Here is a 25205-nt window from a genome sequence, read left to right on the forward strand (position 1 = left end):
CACAAAAGAGAACCAGATGTCGGAGAAGCCATGAAACAGTTAGAACCCTTAAGACAAAATGACAGCTCTCCCATTCATATCATTTCAGATGTCAGCATGCGGGAAAAGTTGTGAACTTCTTCTAGCATATTTCCTCCTGTTTAAACTCATATTTTCTGACACATGGACAAGAAGATATTAAAACTCATGCTATTTATTCCTCAACCAGTGGCTGAGAAAAACCTAATTTTCCCAGCAGTGGAGTTGGGTGAGGGTGAGTCTATTTGAGGACCTCAGTACCTATCCCAGACTGTATCGTTGTCCTAGCTATACTACAAAGCAGCTGACGATGGTTTACTTGGAACTATCCCCATATATAAGGCTCCAATTTCAACTTCATTCAGTAAGCCTAGGTTCGCATTTATTTATTAATTAACGGTTAGAAATTTGAAAAATATAGCTATGCTCATTTTAATGCAAACTTTTATTATAGTCCAGAAGTCTATGGCAATTCCCCAAAGGGGTCTTCTTGAAAAAAAGTACATTTCATTTTCAGCAGTAAGTCTAAGAACCTGGTCCCTCAAGGACATTATACCATTTAACTGGCTTTCTAAGTATAAGGCCATAAACAACTGGGTAAGACTAAGTTCAACACATCTATATAAAGTCTGAAACAAATTCTCAGATTCTTTTTTTCTAACTTCTTATAAAAAGTGGTGTCAAAAACTTTGAAATATGAAGATTCAACGAGAAATGTTAGGAATTATGTCAGATAGTTGAAGAATGCCATAAAATCCCAAGCCTTAAAAGGATAAACTCCATGGAATATATTAAAGGACCAGGCAGGGGACGTAGTCAGTAATGTACAGACTGGGAAATCGATGAGACAAATAATTCAGTTTCTTAAACAATGGATTTGCAACAAAGAGAGAGAGAGAGGGAGCTTGCAGATTTAAAAAGATTTCAAAAACTTATCAATCAACAGCAACTTTGAGACCTTATTTGGATCCTAATGCAATCAAACACGTTAAAATATTAATGATAATAAGAAACAATTAGATATGTGAATACTTACTGGATATGTAATGATATTAAGTAATTTTAGGTGTGCTAATGGTGGTGTAGTTACATTTGAAAACAGTGCTTATTGTGATATATACTAAAATATCTGAAGGAAATGACATGATGTCTGGGATTTTTTCAAAATAATATGAGAAGACGAAGCAATGGGAGTAGGGCCAAAGCAAGAATGATCATGAGTTGAACACTGGTAAGTCTCAAAACTATTCAGAGTATTCCTAGGACATCTAAATGTGTAGCAGAGATATGGAGAAATACGGGTGGTATACTGAAATGTCTGGGTACAGCTCACAAAACAGTGAACGTGAGGAGTAGAGGAGAGCAGGGCCTAGAGGAAAGATACCTTCAACTCTTTAGATTGAGAGGGGATTGGGAAGAGGACGTAGTGAAGAAGCAGTGCTTGAAGAAAAGATGATTAGGCAAGAAACAGAGAGCAAGGCAAGCAGAGGTAAAGAAACAACTGAGAGGATAGAATTGAAGAGTAAAGTCAGAAAGAAGGGTCTACTTTAAACTCTAGCACTTACATTTGAAATTTTGAAACTCCATACAGTTGAATCTCTGCTCTACAGAACAAACAAATGAAAAAGAATGCACAACTATAGTTCTTGAGGTATTTTCAGTCTATCTGAGGAGACACCAAATAAACAGAGAAAACTGTACAACAGAAACAATCTAGAAATTGCTAGAGTTCAGTGGAAACAGACTTGATAGCTTTTCTAAAACCAACTTGGAGACATTCAAGATGGTAGAAATATGTGTTTGTCTCCCATTGCTCCTAAGATCCCATTAATATAAAAATATAAAGGTACAATGAAGGCATAACCATAACAGAAAAGGAAGTAGAAAAGGTGAGGCATAGGACTGAGTGTGTTTGTGGTCACCAACAGATGAGAGAGTTCAAGAAATATCTGGGAAACAGAGGCAAGTTAACCAATGAAATGGACAGAAAAGTCAGATTCTAGAAAATGACATAAGTTGCTGCAAAGGGAGATGGTTCTGGCCCCAGAATCAGAAGGTGTGACTGAGAAGTGAGGCTACAAAAGGGAGATTAACCCAAGATTTGTAAGTGGACAAATGTACCAGCTTCCACTCTCACAGGCAGGTATCTGACAGCCTGAGGAGAAAAATATATATAGTGTGTTATAAAAAACCTGAACAAAGTCATTTTGAGACTTGGAAACAAGCTTCCCATCAGGGGGCTCTAAAGTGAGTCCCAGCTCTGTTCCGCCAACTTTCCCTACAGAATTCCTATTCAGGAGAGAAACATGGCTGGAAAAGAACTGTGTTAATAAGGAAGAAAACGTCAACCAGCTACCCTTCCTTTTCTCTTAAGTCTGAACAGAAAACCAAGAATCTGTAGTATGGGAAGTCAGCTTGCAGCATTAAAGAGAAGGACCGATCAAAATAAACTGTACAATGGACCACAGAGGAACAAAATAAAACAAGAAACAGAGAGAACCTAAAACAAAACAAAACTGAGCTAAAACAAATAACAAAAGCTCTAGTTAATATAATCTGAGAGATCCAAATGTACGGCAACCATAAAACCAGAAAAGGATGCTATGAAACAGGGATAACCGCAGAACAATAAAAACGCAAAAATTAACCTATGATTGCTAAAACCAAGTTTAATAGGAGGGCTAAAAATCAAATCAGGAAAATTTCCATCAGCAGAAGAAAAAGTCAGAGACTGAAAACAGGAGAGCAAAGATAGAGACGCTTAGAGAAAAAACATAAAATCCAACATCAGAATAAAAGGAGTTCAATTGAAAGAAAATGGTCTAATAAAGAGAAAAATAAAGGGAAGAATTGATCAGGAAACTTGTAGAAGAAAATTTTCTAAAACTGATGAAGTTTTTCTAAAACTGTCTTCAGATTAAAAGGGCTATTGACTGGTAAGAAGAATATCTTCAGATATGTGTTTATGACACTTCAAAACATCAACAATAAAGGGAAAATCCTAAGGAATTTTTTTTTTAAAACGTCACCTACAAAGTAATGAGGATTAGACTTGCATCACACTAAAGATTCTGAGAGGTGTCCAGAAAAGAAAGAAATATAATCACAGGTACGATATAGAGGTATGTGTAAGGGAGAGGAGATATAATATGATAAAAGCAAATGTTGCAATAAAAGACAAATGGCAATTAAAACTCCAGAAAAATAATTTTTAAATGTACAAATGAACCATGATTCAAATATAAAACCAACTACAAGATGGCATAAATTTTCTAACAGAGTGTTAGAAAAGCTATTCTAATTGATTGTGATGCTAGAAACACTCAGAATGGCCAAAGGTGATATTACACTACGTATATCAGTTAGAGAAGGACAGGAAACCTAACACACTATTTAGACCAGCATACGGACAATATTAACATCGTCCTAAAGGTGAGTGCTGTCTGTTGGTTTTCAGTTTAGAATCATCCTGTGGTCAACATGGTTGTGACTGCAAGGCAGACCATAAATGTCATCGCCAAAGTAGAAGCTGTGGCTGATATAAGGTATATAAGGTACAACATGGAAGGAAGGGATCAAAGGTGGAGAAAGGAGTAAGAGCACTCATATTCTTACGTTATACAATGAAGAGATTCTGGCCAATGAGGATGCGGAGGAAAGATTAAGAGATCATTTAATGTTTAAAAATTAAAAATTTGAAACAAAATACATGCATTAATTAGGAAAGGGCAGAGTTATAAATGAGTGAAATTGTCATTATTCAAATTGGGAGTCAATGGATAGTGTCTAAAATGAATAAACTGGGAGAGAGAACAAAAGCATTTTACATAAAATTGTAGCAGAAAGCAGAAAACTAAAAACAGAAAACTGTCAGAATTTTCTCTAGGGTATGGTATTGGGGTCTGCAGGGATGAGAAACAGTATGCTCTTAGATATTTCCTGATTTGCTACCATTCCTAATTTAATAATAAAATGTAACATTTTAAATAATAATAACATTTTTAAAAAAACTAGCCTACCACCTACGCTGTATACCTGAAATATAAAGTAATATTGAATGTCAAAAGTAAATAAATAAATTTTAAAAAAACCTAGCCTACCATCTTGTAAACAAATCAGTAGATCTCAATTAGGAGTAGGAGAGAGACTTGCTGAGTAAACTCACTGTTGTTTTTTTCCTCCTTCCTAATCTCCTTTTAACTTGAACATTTAATCTGCCGGTTACAGAGGAGCAATTTCCTGCATAGGGTGGGGCATTTCCCCACTTTGGCGTGATAACACACATAACTCCAGAAATCTTACATGCACACTCTGCCTTATGAAACACCTAAACTGATTTTAAAAATTTCATCTGGGAAAGGGAGGGAAGGGGAAGAAGGTAGTGTGCATAAAATGGGTGACTGTTCATCCTCAGGCTGGTAGGGGAGTAAGGAAACACCTTAAACTGCTTTGATTTAGATCTTGAATCAGACGACTGCTTTCCAAAGCCACCAGACTTGTAAGAACATGCAATTATATATACATACATATGTATGATTTTATCTGTGACTAGGAGGTAAGGGAGAAGCCTTTTAACTAACTTAGGACAAGTTTAACTAACTTAGAACTAAGTTTAACTAGCTGAGAAGCCTTTTAACTAAAAAAGAACATTAAGTTGGCCATTAGATCCACACTGTAATCAGATAAATATCTTAGGCAAAATTGTCTCTCCTATGTTTTCCCCAAATATATGACATAATGTCTATATTATGAATGAGATAAAGAACAAAACCATTTTCCCTACCCTTCTGGGCTTTTGCAACAGACTCTTATTACTAAATCCAATTGTTTCAAATAAAATTAAAGAAGAAAGTTATGATATTAAAAAGATGTGAGTCTGTTTTTCATTAAAAGAAAAAACACAAGCATTTTCATAAATACAAGAGAAATGTATGGTGCTAATAGGTAAAAAATGAATCCTACTAATCTGAGGATCAACCCAAAGAACACTAGGACTATTCAAATGGCAGATAATAATACTTACATTTCATTGTGGATATTATCTGAAATTCCGTACCTGAAAATGCTAGGTTGGTGGGATTTTTTTTTTTTTACCCTTGATGGGCCATGGCTGTGCAATAATATATAATAATGCTTTGATTCTTAGAAATTATAGAGAAATAACTTATTCTAGAGAGGTTCACTTTTAATTTTTCAATTGGTTATTTTTCTACTTGAGGGTTTTGAGATTTCAGTTGTAGGAAACCTGAAGGGTCAGGCCACTTGCTCCATATAACTCATTGTCTCCATGGTGAACCTATTTCTAAACATCAGATTAGGACAGAATGGCATGATTTGGAGTTAATTTTCATTAGACATCTTTTCTTTCTCAATTTCTATCCTGGTAATCAAGAACACTTTGGATAAATCTTTTAAGGTTTCATGGATCTTAATCCTAGATAACTAGAAATAGAATCATTCAGAAGTAAAATCTTTACAATTTCCTTAAGCCCTAGTCAAAAGCCCTATATTTCTAATTCTCAAAATTCTTTTCTCTAATATTTCCCAATAACATTTCTTGCCTTGCTCTTTCTGTCATGAAAATTTGTTGCCACAGCTTATGTAAATGCCCAATAGATTTCTAAAACCTCAAAATTGGCTGTCCTTCTGGGGTCACTAAGTAGAGGAAGTATGGGTGGATACTTAGGTTGTAGATTTTGACATATTTTGATTTAACCTTGATGTTTCAGAAAATGGGAAAAACCCCTCACAAACATATCATCTCAGCTACAAGTAGAATTTGGCAGGTACAGCAGCTGAAATATTCTTTTAAAGAGAGTTTTGCTCTTTTATATTATTTTAGTTAATGGACAGGATACCGAACGTCATAAATGAAATATATTAGAGGAAATCTGAATAGACCAGAAAGCATTTATATACATCTGCTGTGACACAGACCTTCGTGAATGAAAACAGATGGCATAGATAAAATAACTCTGTTTTTAATCCAGACTCTGGTATTTCAAGACTATTCAAGTGCCAGGTTAGTCTGGGTGAAAATGACATTTCCCTGATATTTGCTGATGAATTTTAATTTATTAGACTCTTACAAACCACATGGTTATCTAATAAAATCATCATTCTCTTACACAAAGAAAGATGACAAGTGGAGAAAAAACATGACTGATGGGTATGGATATGGTCTATAACAATAAAGTGAGGTAAGTAACTATATAATACGAGCACAGTTCGCCATCCACAAAGTCTCAAGGCTATTTTTTCTACCAACATTGAATTTCTGAAGTGAAAAATTTCATTTGGTCTTAGCTTTACAACTAATACTTAGGTGTAATTCAAATTTACAAAAACAATTATGAGTTAAGTATGATTTTTCAATGAAATTTCCACTTGATAAAAATGATGTTTATCATACAATCATACAGTTAAAAAAAATACCCCACCAATCTCACCCACTGACATTCAATCCTACTCTACTCCTATGAAGGTTTAAATCTAATAAGTATCCAATAAATGTTACATGCTGCTACTACTGTTGCTGTTGTTGTTACAGAAAATGGCTGGGTCAACGTCAATTCCAAATAGATCAGAATTGAAATTTCTTTTTACTTTAAATAAGCCATAAAAGACTAGAAGAAAAGATAATTTCATATTTAAGAAATCTCTGGATGGGAAAGAAATTTTAAACCTTAAAAATGATAAATGAAATCAAAAGAAAAAGATCAATTGGTTTGTCTACATAAAACTATTATATATTGAAAAACAAAATTAAAAAGCAAAAAAAAGTGGAGAAATATTTCACACATGTCTGGGAAGGACAGGGAGGAGTACTGAATCTGTTACAAGTCATTTAGAAAGCAAAGTAGTAGTCAAATAACACATTCTATTGGCAAGGGACTAGGGAAATAAGACACTTCTATACATTATTGGTGGGAGTACAAAGTAATACCATCCATATGGAGGACAATTTGGCAATATACAGCAAAGTTATAGATTCATTTACTCTTTGATCTATTAACTCAACTTCTGGGATTTAGTCTACAGATAGAGCTATTCCTGAATAAAATGACAGACACACAAGATTGTGCATTGCCGTACTAATGTTTGTACTTGCAAAGAATTGGGCATAATCCAATATCCACCAATAGGAGACTATTTAAATATACTGTGGTATGTCCATATAATGGAACCCTTCCAAAAAAAAAAAAAAAGGAAGCCTTCTATGCACATATCTGAAAGAACTTGAAGATTATTCTACAGTGTGAATAGTAACAATGCTATCTTCTGTGTAAAAAAAAAAAAAGGATATTTATACAGAGATAGTCACATTCTCCAATACTTATCAGTAAGATTAGATTAAGTTTAGTTTCCCACAATATCTACAAATAGGCTCTCTGTAACATTATTTACAATAGCAAAACATTGGAAACATTCTAAAAGTCCTGCAATAGTTGAATAGGGCAAATTATGATAATCCACAAATAATAACTAAGATGTATGAGAGATGATATACATCCAACAAAGTGGAAGTAGTCTAAGACTGAAGATCTGGATCCAAAATTCCAGCTCCACTGCTAAACTTACAAGTCTGTGGAGGATAAGCTCCTTAAACACTGACTGATCAATCAATCAATTGATTCATTTATGTATTTAATTCTTATTGAGTAAGCTGGTACTATGGGTAAGGCACGAAGTTAATGCTGAGGATATAGTAGGATACAAGATTGCTATAAAAGATAGAATGTTTTAATAAGTACTAACAAGAGAGTGAGATAGTGCTATTGGAGTAAAGAGTATATATATCTGATCTAATGTAGAAGGGTTAAGAATTAAGTTATGTTAAGGTCAGACCTGACTCTGAATCCTAAATAGGAGTTAGGGAGCTAAAGTGAAGTGGGAGGAGTCGTCTAGATAAAAGTGATAGCAAGAGCAAAGGCCCACAAATCAGTATTGTGTATACAGGCCATATTGATGGATTGAAGAGACTATGCATTTGCTAATTGTGGAGGCTGCAGTTATAGACTACTCATAAAAGAAGTATGGCATCAACTTCTGGTCAAGATAGTGGACTAGATAAATGCTGTTGCTCACTTCCTCCCACAACCACATCAAAATTACAACTAAATATAGAACCATCATGCTTGAGAACTAACTTAAGACTAGCTGAACAGAACTTGTGTAACCAAGTATATAAAAAAGAAGCCACGTCAAAACTGGTACTAAGGGTGAAGATACGAAATGGGCTGGTCCCACACCCACGTGTGGTGGTTGAGAACCGGGAGGGACATTTCTGCTGTAGAGGTCCCCCCCTGGGGAGTGAGGGATCCCAGTCCCACACCAGGCTCCCCAACCTGGAGCACCAGTGTCAGGAACATGAGTCCCACAACATCTGGCTGTGAAAATCAATGAGGACCCCGTTGGGGTGAGACGGAGGTCTGCTGTAGACCCAGGCATTCTCTTTCTTATTCTCTTGCTGTCTTCCTCTGTATGTCTATGACTTTTTGTAGTTTTGTGTTTGGGTTCCTTTCTCTTTATTTCTTGTATATCTCTTATAGATTTTCAGTTTGCAGATAAAAACAATCAGAAAACAAGAAAATGGCAATAACTACATACCCATCAATAATTAGTTTAAATGTAGATGGATTAATGCTCCAACCAAAAGACAGAGTGGCTGAATGGAGAAGAAACAAGACCCTTACATATGCTGCCTACAAGAGATCCCCTTCAGATCGAAAGACACAGACTGAAAATAAAGGGATGGGAAAAAGATATTTCATGCAAATGGAAATTTTAAAAAGCTGGGCTAGCAATACTTATACCTGACAAAAAAAGACTTCAAATCAAAGGCTATAACAAGAGACAAAGAAGGACATTTCATAATGATAAAAAGGGATCAATCCAACAAGAGGATATAACCTTTGTAAATATTTATGTACCCAAATATATAAAGCAGATATTGATGAATATAAAGAGAGAGATTGACAGTAATACAGTGATAGTAGAGGACTTTCATGACCCATTGACATCAATGGATAGATCAACCAGACGGAAAATCAACAAGGAAAGAACAGCCTTAAATGATACATTGGACCTGATAGATTTAATTGATATTTTTGGACTATTTCATCGCAAAGCAGCAGAATACACATTCTTTTCAAGTGCCTATGGACATTTTCCAGACTAGACCAGATGTTACAGAACAAGTCTCAATAAGTTTAAGAAAACTGAAATCATATCGAGCATCTTCTCTGACCACAATAGTATAAAACTAGAAATCAATTACAAGAAAAACACTGAAAAATATACAAACACATGGAAGCTAAAGAACATGCTACTAAACAATGAGTCAGAGCAATTGCTTGGAGAAAAAAATGGCATGGGTCTGAAATAACTTCTGCGGGTAAAAACTGAGCCTAGCCTTGCATGAATATATAATAAGGAAACTATTATGCAAATTTGAGGAGAGTCTAGTTCAAATAGACCACAAAGGCTAACTCTGCATAAATTTCTTTAATTTTCATTTGTTTGGAAATGTGGGAAACATAAGCAACCTACTCAGACATAGGATAGGATGCTGGTCTTTGAAGAAAAAGGTTACAAGAAGGCAAGAGAGTTTCAAGTCATGGGGAAAGGCATACTCTGGGATCAAGGACAGAGGAGTACAGTGAAGCCAAGTTTAAGTAAAATATTAACGTGGCATAAAACAATTAACTCTGTATATGCCTAATGATTACTTAAAATTTAGTCTTTGATAATTTAGTCTTCAAAAAGATAACTTTCTGGGCTAAAATAATTTGTTTTCTTTTGCAGACAAAATAGCTTTAGAGCATTTCTCCACACACTGGCTATAAGTGCTTGTTAGCTGCCTTGGTGCTCTCGGTGAATTCTTTCGGGTAGCAGTCAGTTCCTCAGCTACAGGTACTTTTTGATTGCCTTTGGTGGAGTGGAAACTAAAAACTCGGCAGTTGTTGAAACAAGATGGAATTCTTTCAGGTTTGTATCCTAGGACACTTAAGAACTTGGGTTTGATTTCACAAAATGGTTATACGTGAAATAAAAGATCAAGTGCTTGCAAGGTTAAATTTCAGGAAAGCCCTCTTGGAAGCAGGACAAAGGCGGGGTATAAAACGAAAACAAAAGTAGCCTGAGTCAGAGAGGTCATTTGATTTTACTCTGCACTCAAGACTGGTCCTCTCTGCCCACTGAAACAGGTTGGTTTTTTTCTTTCTTTTCTCATTCTGACTTGGATATGATTTTTTTAGAAAAAGCCCAGAGACTTTGTGTATTTACTTTAGAGGGAGTCTTGATGCATAAAAGTCTAAATGTTTACACGTGCAAAAAAAGAGCTATTTGAAAACTGCTATATACTTCAACCTTAAAAAATCTGAATATAACAAGAAGAAACTCTATTATTTAAATACCATGACCTGGTTGTAAAATCTTAATGAGAAAATAGGTTTTGTTATAGCATTTTTTTGCTTTATGTGTTTTACAAATACTAATTTTTTTGTTCTTGTAATAATTACAAAGACATCTAAATGTGTTTCTATGTCACTGCCAGAGGATCATTTCTGCAAATTATTTCCATTCCTTCTCTTACTTGTGTACATTTTTAGTAATTCTTATTTTAAAGTATCCTTCCTTAGTATCTTATATTATTCCTTATCCTCAGGTTCAAGATTTCTGTGATCAAAGAAAAGGAAAGAACTAAGTTCATATTGTGTCAATAATTAATGCATAAGAAAATGAAAACTGGAGTAATCTTCCAGATTGGAACTTTTCAAATAATCCTAAGAATAAAAGGAGTCATTTTAAATTATCCGCACCTGGTTTTTATATAATGAAAGTATTGATAGTTCTTTTATGTGGTTATCTTTCCCCAGGGGACCTTCTTCACTTTGCTTTACTCATCCAAAAAGGGTTAGCAAGTATAAAAATATTCTCTTAAAAATGTACCGTAAGTTGGCACACTATTCTGAAAATAATATTTTCATTAATGATTCTATAAAAATATTTGAGATTCTTCCAAGGACAAAAATAACCAAAGGGGGATAGGAAGACTAAGGAAAAAGCAAAACAAACTCAGTACTATAATAAAAACCTTGACAGTCATTATTAAATAAATTTTAAAACTTTTGAATTCTGTGTAAGCTTATCTTACTACTACAGGATATTTTCATATTTTAAAAACTATTTTTACAAAAAAAGTCTACTTTTATTTAGAGTTTAAAGATTAAGAAAATGCCAATTCCTGCACACAGGCTTTAAAAAAAAAAAAAAAGGATGAAAAACTAGTCTTGGGTATATTCTCCAATGTGACTTCCATTAAAGGGTTTCAAAGAGTGGCAGATTCAGGCTTGTGTATGTTGTGACAACAATCTCTTCTCTAGTAAAGGAACAAAACATATGCTAGATAAAAAGTGTTTCTTTTTAAGCAATATTAAAATGAATAACCTGTATTCTTTTTGCCATTTAGATTACAGCCATGGCTTTGGAACACAACCAGTCAACAGATTATTATTATGAGGAAAATGAAATAAACAGCACTCATGACTACAGTCAGTATGAACTGATCTGCATAAAAGAGGAGGTCAGAAATTTTGCAAAAGTTTTCCTGCCTGCCTTCTTCACAATAGCTTTCATTATTGGACTTGCAGGCAACTCCATAGTAGTGGTGATTTATGCCTATTACAAGAAGCAGAGAACCAAAACAGATGTGTACATCCTGAATTTGGCGGTGGCGGATTTACTCCTTCTGTTCACTCTGCCTTTTTGGGCAGTTAATGCAGTTCATGGGTGGGTTTTAGGGGAAATCATGTGCAAGGTCACTTCAGCCTTGTACACAGTCAATTTTGTCTCTGGAATGCAGTTTCTGGCTTGCATCAGCATAGACAGATATTGGGCAGTAACTAAAGCCCCAAGCCATTCAGGAGTGGAAAAGCCATGCCGGATCGTCTGTTTCTGCGTCTGGATGGCTGCCATCTTGCTGAGTATACCTCAGCTGGTGTTTTATACAGTAAGTCACACGGATAGGTGCATTCCCATCTTTCCATACCACCTGGGAACATCAATGAAAGCATCGATTCAGATGCTGGAAATCTGCATTGGATTTGTGATACCCTTTCTTATTATGGGAATCTGCTACTTTATCACGGCAAGGACGCTCATCAAGATGCCAAATGTTAAAAAATCTCGACCCCTCAAAGTTCTGCTCACCGTGGTGATAGTTTTCATTGTCACTCAGCTGCCTTATAACATTGTCAGGTTCTGCCAAGCGATAGACGTCATCTACTCCCTGATCACCGACTGCGACATGAGCAAACGCATGGATGTTGCCATCCAAATCACAGAGAGCATTGCCCTCTTCCACAGCTGCCTAAACCCAGTCCTGTATGTTTTTATGGGATCCTCTTTTAAAAACTACATTATGAAAGTTGCCAAGAAATATGGGTCCTGGAGAAGACAACGACAAAATGTGGAGGAGTTTCCTTTTGATTCTGAAGGTCCTACAGAGCCAACCAGTACATTCAGCATTTAAATGTAAAACTGCCCTGTCTTGCTTCAATATACAAGAAGGATGCTGCTGCTTCAGCTAAAACAGCTGCGTTACTCTGAAACTCAAATCTGAAACACTGAGGTGGCAATTTAGAGAAGAGGTTGGGGTTAAGAGGGGGAGGGAGGTAGAAGCCAAGAAAAAGAGGAAACAAAATAATCAGTGCATAGAACATGAAAATTAAAATGAAAAATATTGGAAAATAGCAGTAACAAGCATAAGTAATAAAAGCTTATAAGTTAAGGCCATCTAAAACATTAATGAAGAGGCTTATATTAAGGGGCATTTGTAATTATTTTAAATTATCTAAATTTTAATATAAGAATGATTTCTCTGCATAAATTTAGTAGTTGAATAGTTGAATTTTATAGTTGAATAACTATATGGCAAAATTTATTCTAGCTTTCTTTACCTGTTTCTTAATTTGTAGTGATTCCATAAAACTCCAGAAAGAATAACAATTAACAACAGAAAATACATAAAGAGCTTTTCTAGCCCTTTTAATACATTCCTGGTAATTTCTAAACACATAATGTGCTTTCATATGTCAACTTTCTTTAGTAATAAACTGGTGTCTTAGATTTATCATGTATACTCTAGAAGCAATCTTTCAGATAATCGTATTTATCTAGGTTCCAATTTTTATAACTTTCTAAAGGGTCCATCCATTTGTGTGAGTCTATTACTGCAGGTTGACTAAACAATGTATTTTTCTATGTATACAGATTTTTATTTTTCACTTAAACATTTGTATTTTTAAGCAATGAAAATATGTACCCAATAATTTTTAATAACATGTATAGCTTCTCACTTTAAAAATAATTATACATAAATTACTAGAGTCCATGTTGTATGTTCCTATTAAAATTTAATTTTGATAGAAATGACAATGGTCAAAAATATTGTGTACTAATATGAATTTGATCTTTCACAAACTATAAAAGAAAAAGTCATTTTCTACTCTTAAAATAAACATCAAGACATGTTATTTTAAATTACTTTTCTTTTTGTCAACTATTTCTAAATCTGAAGATGCCTTCAAAGGCAGAATTTAAAAAACTGTGATCGTGAAACTAATAACTATGTGTCATATTATTCTAGCACAGCATCTAGTACAAAGGCTCAATCTGAATACTCACCACTACTCCACCATTTCTTGCCATTAATTACATAGCTATCTCCATCTCGTTGGATGCTACATTCAATATTTGTGGCATCACTGGACGCTACATCGGGCTCTATAAATAAGCAGAGGCTGAATTTACATGAAGGCAGATATTATCAGTTTATAAGAGACTAAGATAAGGAAATGTGAACTCTTTGAGGACAGAGAGAGCTTCTTTGTCTTTTTCATTTCCTATCTTTCCCCCATTCCACTCTGGTTCTCCCATAGCCTACACATAGTAGGTATTCAAAAACTGTTCATTGGAAGAATGAATGAAGTATTTAGAACATTGGGGATCAGCAATCTGAATTGTATTCTTGGCTTCCCCATTGATACAAGACTTGGGATACAACTCAATCCTTTCTCTAGTCATCAAAAGTAGATTAAAAATATTATTCTTCCCACAATGGAAATCTGTACTAAATATCTGCAAACCAGGGCTCACCATCATATAGTTTACTATCTTAAACAGTTTCTAGCTGTGCCTGGCAAATTCCATCAGGAATGCTTTCACTGATTTATTTTGCATTCTGTAAAGCCTGCTCAATACTTAATGTCTTCAGAAAGTTTTCCATGGGACACTCTTACACGACTGCTTTAGTGTATGGCATTTCAGAATTTATAGGCTAGCTCTCAATCATAGTAATCTGCACTTGTTAATATGCTGCTTTTTAAAATGGGTCCTTCAGCTATTTCATGTGTTCTATTTGTAAAACTATGGACTCAGTTATTTTTGAAAGGAAGCTGTGTACTCTACTTATTTTGTAATCTCAAATTAGTGCTTTGTAGATAATGCATCATATTGCAGGTGTTCAATAAATGCCTCTTATCGATTTAAATGGAGATCAGTTCTATTACTATAAATGTATGCAGTGTTATAGAAGACAATAAAATCTGGCCAAAATTATGGCCAAATGAAATTGAGTTTAATTCTAAACTCAATTATGAAATGATGACTTTGTCCTTTGAAGAGTTTTTAATTACTGTTTCCTATGTACAAATGGTACCAAATCCATTTTTATTAACATGCTCCTACTTTTATTTCCCCACATAAGTATAATTTGAGCTATACTACCGGCATTGGTGCAAGTTCTATTTTTCTGGGTTCATGCAGAGTTAAGTATTTTATAGTTATCAATATAAAATTATCCCAAAGATGAATATTTCATACATAAGAACAAAAAAGATCTTAAATGTCCACAGATGGCAATCCTAGAAATGCAAGTCAAAAGATTGTGAAACTAGGTTTACTCTACTAATGCCCAAAGTAGGCTACCAGCAAATATCATCTGGTGTCCTCTCAAAAGGGAGGACAGTTTTGTTTTGCACTTTAAATAATGCCAAACTTTAAAACTGGGCTCCAAACAAACATAGTCACATTTCTGGCCATGGGCAAATTTACCTGACACACAGAACCACATCCCACATTTCTTCAGCTTATCCACAAGAACTCTGGGATGACTGATTTTGCACAAGGGAAAACAGTGATTTGCTTTTACCTGTCATGCAGAAGCAAGAGGCAATGCTCCCTTGAAGAAGAGGCTCAAGCCACTGCTGCTTCTGCTTTTCATTTCCATACAGGTGCAGCAACTCCATGTTCCCTGTGTCTATACATAATAAAAGCATTTGTTTCAAATTTAAAAATTTACCAACATGAAGTTCAAACTTTATGTAGATAATATAGACATGCATCTTTTTTAAAGCAAATGCTTGCTAACAAAAATATTCTGAAGCATAATGGTAAATATGATTTACAATGATGATGGGCCATAAATAGTTACAAGTACATGGCATTCAGTGCATATTTATTCAACTTGTTCTGAATCACAGACACTTTTCCGTTTCATCTCTGAATCATGGCCCTCATGAAGTCTGACTCAATCAGGACTGAGGAAAACAATTTACTGGCCTAACCTTTGCGTGCTGTCTTACAAATGTGTTCTCCTAGGAGTGATTGCAATGCTACTGGAAAACATTATTCTACTAAGACTCCACTTCTTTAAACACACCTGTGCCTTCTAACTTCCACATGTTTGCTTGGGCCATGCCTTCTCTCAAGTGAAATTCTACCCATCATTCCTAAGTAACTTCCTGTTTCTGAGCCACCTCCATTGTGAAAAATCTCTGATTACCCAATAAATATCTCCTTCCTCTGAACTCACATAGTAATTATTGTATCTTTGCCTCTAACGTTGCTGTTGCTTTTGTGCATCCCGTACCATCTAGAAAAGTACTAAGTCCTATCTCTAGAATGCTAAACACAGAATCTCTGCTTTGGGTAGAAAATGACATTAGATAACTTCAAAGACCCTCTCTAACCCTTAGAGGGCACGTTCAGTACACAATAACACTGTAGTATCACTCTCAGGTAGAAAAGAATGCTTTGTGTCTGCCATAGAGCAAACTGTTCTAGATGCCTTCCTCTGATTTTCAGTCCTATCAAATTTCTAAAAATAATATCTAAAACCTTTCCCATGAATACTGATTACTTATAAGATTTTGAGGAAGAATTTTTCAGTATCACCTCTTTCAATGACTTTAAGGATAGTCACGAAATACCTGTGAAAACTGAGTTAAGTCTAAATCTCTCAAAATATGTTGGTACTCCGGTGGGCCTGGTGGCTCAGGCGGTTGGAGCTCTGTGCTCCTAACACCGAAGGCTGGCGGTTCGATTCCTACATGGGCCAGTGGGCTCTCAACCACAAGGCTGCCATTTCAATTCCTCAAGTCCCGCAAGGGATGGTGGGCTCTGCCCCCTGCAACTAAGATTGAACACAGCACCTTGAGCTGAGCTGCCACTGAGCTCCCGGATAGCTCAGTTGGTTGGAGCACGGGCTCTCAACCACAAGGTTGCCGGTTTGACTCCCAGAGGGATGGTGGGCTGCGCCCCCTGCTCCTAACAACAGCAACTGGAGCTGGAGCTGAATTGCACCCTCCAAAACTAAGATTGAAAAGGACAACAACTTGATTTGGAAAAAGTCCTGGAAGGACACACTGTTTCCCAAAAAATGTCCTGTTAAAAAAAAAATCGAAATATGTTGATACTCTGTTGAGACACTCCTAACAAAGTTATATTAAAATGCACAAAATTCTTAGTAGATTAACACAAGCTTAAAATTCCTTTTGACTGAGGAAGAAAATGAGACCTGAGTTGGAATTAATGAAGGTCATTATTTTCTTTGCTTGTTTTAAATTCAGTGTTTGTTCTAGTTCAAATGAGGTAAATATTGAATACCAACTTTTCAAAAATTACCAGTTTTTTCCAAGAAGCTGGCAAAACAAAGCTATCATTTATGGGTTGGGGAAAAGAACCTAAATTACTTCTACAAAAAAATTCTTCCCCCAAAATCAGCTCAATGGCCCCCAAATTTTCCAGTAATAGCTTTAGAATTAAAATTGCTATTTTCTAGTGGTTCCTGCCTAGCTCAGTCGGTAAAGCTCATGAGATTCTTAAAATTGCTATTTTCAACATTCCACTGTACAATATTGTATGACTTATTGGAGGGCAAAAAAAAAAAAAAAAGACAAATTGGAAGATGATATGTTTCCCAGAAGCTTTTATAACTATTTCGGAAATAACCTGGGTTGCTGGAGTAGAAATTCATCTTTTATACTTAAGAAACCTCTCAAAGTATTTAATTGGCATCAATTCCCCTTTTTCATCTGCTTCGGAAATGCTCCAAAACACAATGCCAACAGAGCCTTCCTGAAGAAATCTCTACTACAAAAAGAACACAAATGCCTAGTGTTTTACTTACGGTTTTACACATCTTGTTTGGTGAGGAGAGTTGTTGATCAGACTTTTATCAAAGAAAATATATTTTCCTGGCCAATTTTTAAATTTCAGCAGTTGGTAATATCATTTAGATAGTACAACTGATAGACTCATGAAATTTTAATACTAAAAAAAGTCTACAACCATCTAGTGAAAAGTGAGTTCACAGGTCAAATGGAGAAATAGTGGCAGAGCTGTATGTGCAAAGCAGGTCTTCTATAGCATTATTTTTCATATTATGACCCATTAGTGCTCATGAAATCAATTTAATAAAATATGCGTATGGCTAGCAATGTCTAATAAAATAAAATAGATCAAAATAGAGTATATTAGATTAGACTCAGTGGAAAATATCTAAATGCACTGCATGTAGAAAGGGAAACTATTGTTGCATGAAGCCTTTTTTCAGTAATATAAACCTCTCACCCCATCCATCCCTCGATGAACATGCACATACAACTACATATGCCACATATTGGGTCACAATATAAAATATATTTCTTACTATGAGTAGCAATAAAAAAGTTATAAACAAAAAACTACCAGTTTTCTCTCCATAAAATTATGTCACCTACGTAGCGTGATGTAATAGCTTTACATGAGTGAGATGAAATCTGTAGAAACTCTGTGAATAGATTTCTTTACTTTTACAATAGCCTCATTATTAGATTAAAATGGAGTATAGCAGTAATGTGATAAATCAGTGCTTTGAAGACGGAAAACCACGTCAGCGACAAGTTCAACCATCATCAGAAGTCTGCGAACTATCTCAATAGTTCCAAAGAAATGAGCGTCAAAGTCCAGTGAGGAAACACTGCTATGCAACCACATTGTGTTTTCTCTCCAACATCTGATACACCTCTTTGTGGCAGCCCCATCCTTAACTCTTTTTGGCAGAGCTTTAGAACCAGGGCCAGACAATAAGCACAAAAGGCAATGCTGAGGCCGAACTTCTGCGGGAACACTATAGGATATCATACCATAATCCTTCTATTACAAGCCAAGTGCTAGTTCTTGGCTGACAGCATCAGAATAATCAGAGTAACTTGGTTAAAAAACAATACAAAAGACATTCCTAGGGTCTACCCTAGACCTACTGAATGTCCAGGATGGAATCTGTGAATCTGGATTTTTTTTTTTTTTTTTTTTTGAAGTTCCTGAGGTGGTTCCTCTGCAACTCCAGGTTTGAAAACACCTTCTACAGACTACATTCCAAGTTTATCCCTTCCATATTACCTTTTTAAAGAAAAGTTGGCCTCCTTCCCTCATCCTTCCAATTTTTTGTGCCCTAGTCCTTAGGGGCATTCTTCACTTCTCCGGTTATAACCCACATCCAATCAGGAAATCCTCTTGGCTCTGCCTTCAAAATATATTTAGAATCTTTCCACTTCTCACCCCTTCCACTGCTAGTACCCTAGAACAAATCACCATCATCTTTCACCAGGATTATTACAATAGACTCCCTGCTTCCCTCCTTCCCTGCTTTTGTTAATTCTCAACACAGCGGCCAAAGTGATCCTTTGCAGTTACATCTTAACACTCCCCTGCTCAAATCCCCAATGGCTTCCCAGTGTACTGTTATAAGCCATTATTTGTATTATAAGGCCCAACAAATAAGGTCCTTTCCTCTCTGATATCTTCTGGTCTTCTCCCAGCCATCTGCCTTCCTTCGCTATTCCTGAAATACACCAGTCACACTAGTGCCTTAGGGCCTGTGCATTTTCTGTTCCCCTTTCTATGAAAACTTTTCCCCAGATATCAGCACAGCTAACTCTCTCACTCTCTTTAATTCTTTATCAAATGTCATCTTCTAAATAAGATCATTCTATTTTAGATTGTAATCCATATTCCTTGTCCCTCAGCATTCCAGAGCTCCTCTCCCCTTTTTTTTCCTCCAACGCACTTTTCTTTTTCAAACTTACTATATAATTTACTTATTTACTATATTATTTATTTTTGTCTCCCTCCATTAAAGTATCAGCACCACGAGGGCAGGAATCTTTGTATATTTTATTCTTTGATATATCCCAAATTATCTAGAACAGTGCTTGGCACATAGTAATCAATAAATAATTGGTGAATAAATGGCGAAATAATGAGGCTAAGCAAAAGATTTGGCATTCTCTATCCATTCCAACTAGCCATAGACATATCCAATACCCAGTCAAAAACCTGCAATCCTTATCCTGCTAATCCCTTTGTGGCAGCTTTTATTCACAAATACTCTTCATGTAATGATGTTTAACAAAAGAGTAATCCATTGAGAACATTATATTCATTTTTTAAAAAATTTAACTCAAAGTAACTGAAAAGTAAAATTATAGACAAATTTATAAATCAAGGACTTTATGTAAAAAAATAACAACAACAAAAAACTTCCTTGTCAAAACAGAGAAATTTTAAACACTGCTCAAAATATATGAGAACATCTATTTTTAAATAATGTAGTAACCTGGTGCTTGGCAGTTGAAGACATCTGGAGCAAAAAAGCATTTCCCTGTTTCCTCAGCAATCAAGGCATAGTCCACCTGGTTGAGACCACTTATAGCTGGCAAAAATAGGTTCCACAGGCCCTCTGCTTTGGCCATTTCCTGTCAAGGTGATTAACACGCCAGAGTGATTATAATTTACCATGACCTAAAATAGTTTATTTTTAAAAGATACTGGTATTTATGCTTTTTGAAATTTAAAAACACTTATGAAGTTATTTATTTCATTGTATCCTAGAGTGCAAAAACAAGTAGTTACTAATTCACCATAAAACAGTTTCTTAACTGTTAAAGAAATGACTTTTCCTCCAAGCTTCGTTAGATTTGACTGAAAAACTAAATTTGCTTACTTTAGTACTTCTTACTGAATCATGGATGGCTATTACAAAACCTCCCATGCTTAAGTATAATTAATGCCAAATATATTATTTTGTGCATTTCAATTTCTAACATGTGTTGCTATTAGAATTTGAAAACATGAAATGTGGATTAAGCCCTGCCTTGACTTCAGTTTCAATTTAGTGACAGATGGTAGCAAGCAGTGTTGATCATATTTTTTTCTTTGAACAGCTATAAGAGGCTGTCTTTATTACAAACCATATACAAAACACTATATAACCTAATTTGTATATTAGATTCTATTTTTAATACTTTTTTAAAAAGTTATTAATAGAATTATCCTCTTCATATATAACAACAGCAGCAACAACTAAGTTCTCTAAAGAAACCTGCATGTACATTTTATGTTAAAGGTTTTCTTATTTTTCTTACCTTGAGCTTATCAATCACTAAAGGTTTTTTCCACTTGTTCTCTGAATTTTCATTTTGAACATAGAACTCAATTACCTCCTTAACGTAATAAAAAGAAAAAAGTTTATTAGCTGAAGTTAATACAAAGTAAATAATACCATAAACTGTTAATATCCAAAGTAAATATATTTAGGTGAAGAAGTTTTTTCAGCTGCTATTAAATCAATAATATTTCTTTCTAAAACCAGAAACAGAAGTATAAAAATTCTAGAGGCTTGTTGCTCACAAAATTATACAGCCTCAATATTAGATATGATCTTAAGATGATTAACCATAGAGCTGGGAGGACTATGGGTGGAGCTGCCCCCCCCCCTTGTTAACTCTAGCCCTGACTTCCTGTTAAACTTTGTGGTAACTTCCAGGGCAGCGATGCTAATAAATAGAGAAGCCATCTTGGAATCGGAGCGTTTTGCACATGGGCAGCTGGTTGGAACACTCGCTGGCAAGTGTGCGTTCACACACTCCTTGGTGGCTTTGTTTCTTTTTCTTTTCTGGAATAAACCGCTCTTTTGGTGGACTACCTGGAGAATTATTTGGCCAGTCGACAGATGATAGACTTCTAAAATCTTATATCAAGATTTGAGACTTTCATTTTCAGCTTTATGGCACACTAGATGGTCATAGAAACCCCTTCCAGGGTAGTACAAATAAAAACGTCAGGTAAAATATTAAAAATAATTTAAAACATGCATTTAGTAATGCATAGGTATGATGGAAGGAAAATAAGGAAATCCCTCTGAGGCCAGGAGTAAAAAACCTGACTCTTCAGGTGTAAAACAAGCACTGGAGCAGAGTTTGTCTGGGGCTGTAGGCTGGTCCAGGTTGGCCTAGGCCTTAGTTTTTAACGAGCCACATGGGGGGGAGGGGGTGTCAGGAGACAGCCAAATGCCCCAAATGGCAGGATCAGAGACTACCTCTTCCCTTCACCAAAGTCAGGATGCTTAATGGGAAAAACCTAAGTGGAAAAACAAAAAAAACAAAAACCAGCCCTCAGAGGTAGACCATGGGGATGTAGCCCATATATAGGATGGAATAGAAGAAAAGAAACATTTCTAACTTGAATCCTGTCTTTACCCAAGTTCAGGATCTGAATTCAGGGACCTGTGGGTCCCTAAAATCTCAAGCCAAAAACTAAATTTGCAGTGTTCCTGGTGACAGTGCCTGAAAGCACCTGGCACAGCAAAAGCAAATCCTCTCTGGAGGAAAGAGTTGTAAACAAAGCCTTTAATAATCCCAGCAGATTAAATTCTACTTCAAAGAACATGAGTTCAAAATGAAAAAGTACTGAACAGTTAAGGAAACAAGCCACCATTAGCAAGAATTAGCAAAAACAATAGTTCAACAAAACAGAATTACACTTCGCAAAAACTACAGATAGAACAATGATCTGATACAGAATATATTTCTCTCTGAAAGGTTTCAATAATAAAAGAAGGAATGAAAAATATGACAAAGGATTTTCAAAATGGGCCAAATTTGAAAAAGAACTGATTGCAACTTGAAGAATGGGGGGAACCCATAGTAATTCAACTTAAAAGCTCAGTGGCAGTGGTTCTTAAACTTTGGTGGGTTTCTGAATCACTTGGGGAAGTTGGTAAAAACAGAGCCCAGATCCTATCCTACTTCAATAAACCTGGGCGCCTGTATTCTTCATTAGCTCTCTAGGCAGTTGTGACATACTCCAAATTTTGAAAACCACTGCTATATGTGGATGGTTGAAAAATAAGATTAGTTACAGATGAAAAAAAAAATTGAAAAAAAGGACCGGAAGAAATTACTTTCTTGAATGAGGCACAGACATTCAAAAGAAGGAAAATAGGAGTGGTTAAGGGTTATGACGAATACAGCGAGAAGTTCTCACATAAGTCTAACTGGAGCCCTAGATGAAAAGAATGGAGAGAGAGGGAATGTTAGAAAAAAACTATAAGAAGTTTCAGAACTGATAAAAGATATCAATCCTCAAATTCAGAAAGCACAATGAAGCCAGAGTATAGTCAAACTGCAGAACATCAAAAAAAAAAAAAAAAAAAAAAGAAAGAAAAAAAAAGAAAAAAGAAAAGCTCTTGAAGGAGGAAGGGGAGGGAGGAAGGCAGATTACTGATAAACAATCAAAATTGAGAGCTGACTTCCCAAAGCAACAAATAATCCAGAAATCAGTGGGATAATATCTTCAATTGCTGAGAGAAAATGACTGTCAACCAAGAAGTATATAACAAATAACACATAGTTTCAAGAATTAGGGCGAAATAAAGGCATTAGAAAGAGACATAGAGACATAGAGATAGAGATGATAAAGATAGACATAGACAGACAGATATACAGACAGATAGGCAAAGATATGAATAGAAATCATTACTTCCCTCTCCTTGGTAAAAAGAGGAAAAGGAAAAAAGATAGAAGTTTACTACCAGATTCTCATTAAAAGAACCCGATCCTAGAAGAAACATCTGAGTTGCAAGAAGGAATACAAAATAAAATGATAAATACATGGGTAATAGCCACATAAAACAGTAACAGTAATCTCTAATTTGTACAAGTAAAAGAATCAAGATGAACTAAAAAATTGGATTATAATAGCATTCTCCAATATTTTGCTATCATAGCATCTCTGTACCTATTTTTTTTTTCTACACGTAGGCTAGTAGAGTTACTGGATTAAAGGCTATTAACATTGCCAAAACTCCATATAATATTATTTTCTATAATTGTTCCACCAACTTACAGTCATATAAGTAATATACTGTTACTTTTATTGAAGCATGGCTAGCTAGTCTAGAGTACTGCTGCATTTAGTGGAAACTTCAAGAAGACAAAGGACAACTCTTTCAAAGGCACCAGGATGAATAGCATTTGCTATTTCTGTCAGCAAGTCAGTTACATAGGAAGATTTCCTGTTTAGGATTGTTTATTATTTCCATCCATCATATTGCCATGAAAATAGTCAATGCTATTGTGTTTGGTAAGAAATATATTATGCAATACCTTTATAAATTCCTCATCTCTGGCTACTTCTCTATGACACTACAGTCTGAGAAATTAAATTACGTCAGTGTTTATATAATTATTTAAAAACTTGTATTACTTAATACTTCCTGTTCTAAACTATTAAGAGATTTAGTAGTTAATCTTTCTTTTGTTCTTAAAGTATGAAAAAGAGTTTACTGGTGAAAGAAGTAAGCAGAAAATATGTTTGATGCCTGATCAATTCTCCCAAAATATCACCTTTAACATTCATTGCTTGAGATACTTCTTTGGAGTATGCTGGTTCAGAATCTTAAATCTGAGCCTACAAGTAATTTTGCTATACAAAGTTTTTTACTTTAAACTTAAGTCCGTTAGAAACAACAGTTGTTCTCTAGTACATTAATAGACTCAGCAGGAAAACATGACTAATTTTACTATTATGTAAAAATTCTATTCTCAGTAATATATCATGTTGCTAGTTCCTATTTTACATGCTATTTTCTGGACTCCTATCCATTTTAAATAAGAATTGCCTTTTAACAATTTCATAGATAATGGGTTTTTATGTTCTAACTTCACAATATTCAAGGAGTTTCAAAAGGTCAATAGAATACTTTAAATGAAACTTATTGTTTCCTGTTATAGAAAACTGGAAAAATATGTAAAAGTATTAAGAAAAAAAATCATCAAGAGTCTTACTAGCTAAACTTATGTACCATGAAAATGTAGGTGTACTATGTGATATGATCTTGTTTGCCAGACATAACTTTTCATTTTTGTAAACTTAGTTATAATAATTGAGAGAATTTATAGGCTGCCCCTCTTTCATTCTGAAAAAGCTAATTACTTTTCTCCCAATATCATTTCAAATGCGTATGTTCACAGACAGTGATTAGTGTTGTTCAGAATCATTCTACAGGATAAAACATTTTTACAGATGTTGGTACAAGTTCTTAAAGGAAGCAAAAACTCATTAGATGTGAATATATTCCAAATTTGAAAGATCTACAAAGACAAAATGATTGTGGCTTTCCTTGCCACAGAAAATAATGACAATTCTCCCTTTAAAACAATAAGACTGCTTTTTTACTTACCATAAAGCATTTTCTTTCACTGCAAATTCTTTGTAAATATTTTAATAGTTGCATGATATTGAGTTCAATAGATGTATCACAATTCAACTTGTGATACTTCTCTTTTGTGCTGTATGTTTTCCTTGATTGCCCATTCACATTTACGAATGAAAGAGCAAGGCTAAATGGTTTCTCTGCTAATTCTCTAATCTCTTTTAAATAATGGGCTGGTTGCAAACACTAACATGTCATTTTAAGGATTCATTTTAAGGTGAGCAGGTAGGAATCAGGTCTGCTGATAGGCCAGCTGGGATCTACACCAAATCCCCACCCCCCACCACCAGAAAAAAAAAGCCAAAAC

General features: G+C 35.0%; 2 protein-coding genes across 2 annotated transcripts in view; one reads left to right on the plus strand and one right to left on the minus strand.

The window, feature by feature from the left end:
* ACKR4 (atypical chemokine receptor 4) overlaps nt 1-13701 on the plus strand; it is a 29869-nt gene extending 16168 nt beyond the window's left edge. The window contains exons 2-3 of the mRNA XM_033132619.1: nt 9826-10226; nt 11492-13701. Of these exons, the coding sequence (XP_032988510.1) occupies nt 11501-12553 (1053 nt within the window). The 5' untranslated portion in view covers nt 9826-10226; nt 11492-11500 and the 3' untranslated portion in view covers nt 12554-13701. The remainder of the gene's footprint in view (nt 1-9825; nt 10227-11491) is intronic.
* ACAD11 (acyl-CoA dehydrogenase family member 11) overlaps nt 1-25205 on the minus strand; it is a 63901-nt gene that overhangs the window by 15129 nt on the left and 23567 nt on the right. Inside the window, exons 10-13 of the mRNA XM_033132609.1 lie at nt 20769-20846; nt 19961-20099; nt 15233-15340; nt 13708-13806 (exon numbers count right to left, since the gene is read on the minus strand). Coding sequence (XP_032988500.1) covers nt 13708-13806; nt 15233-15340; nt 19961-20099; nt 20769-20846 — 424 coding nt within the window. The remainder of the gene's footprint in view (nt 1-13707; nt 13807-15232; nt 15341-19960; nt 20100-20768; nt 20847-25205) is intronic.

The sequence above is a fragment of the Rhinolophus ferrumequinum genome, chromosome 17, assembly GCF_004115265.2.
Source record: "Rhinolophus ferrumequinum isolate MPI-CBG mRhiFer1 chromosome 17, mRhiFer1_v1.p, whole genome shotgun sequence".
Taxonomy (NCBI): Eukaryota; Metazoa; Chordata; class Mammalia; order Chiroptera; family Rhinolophidae; genus Rhinolophus; species Rhinolophus ferrumequinum.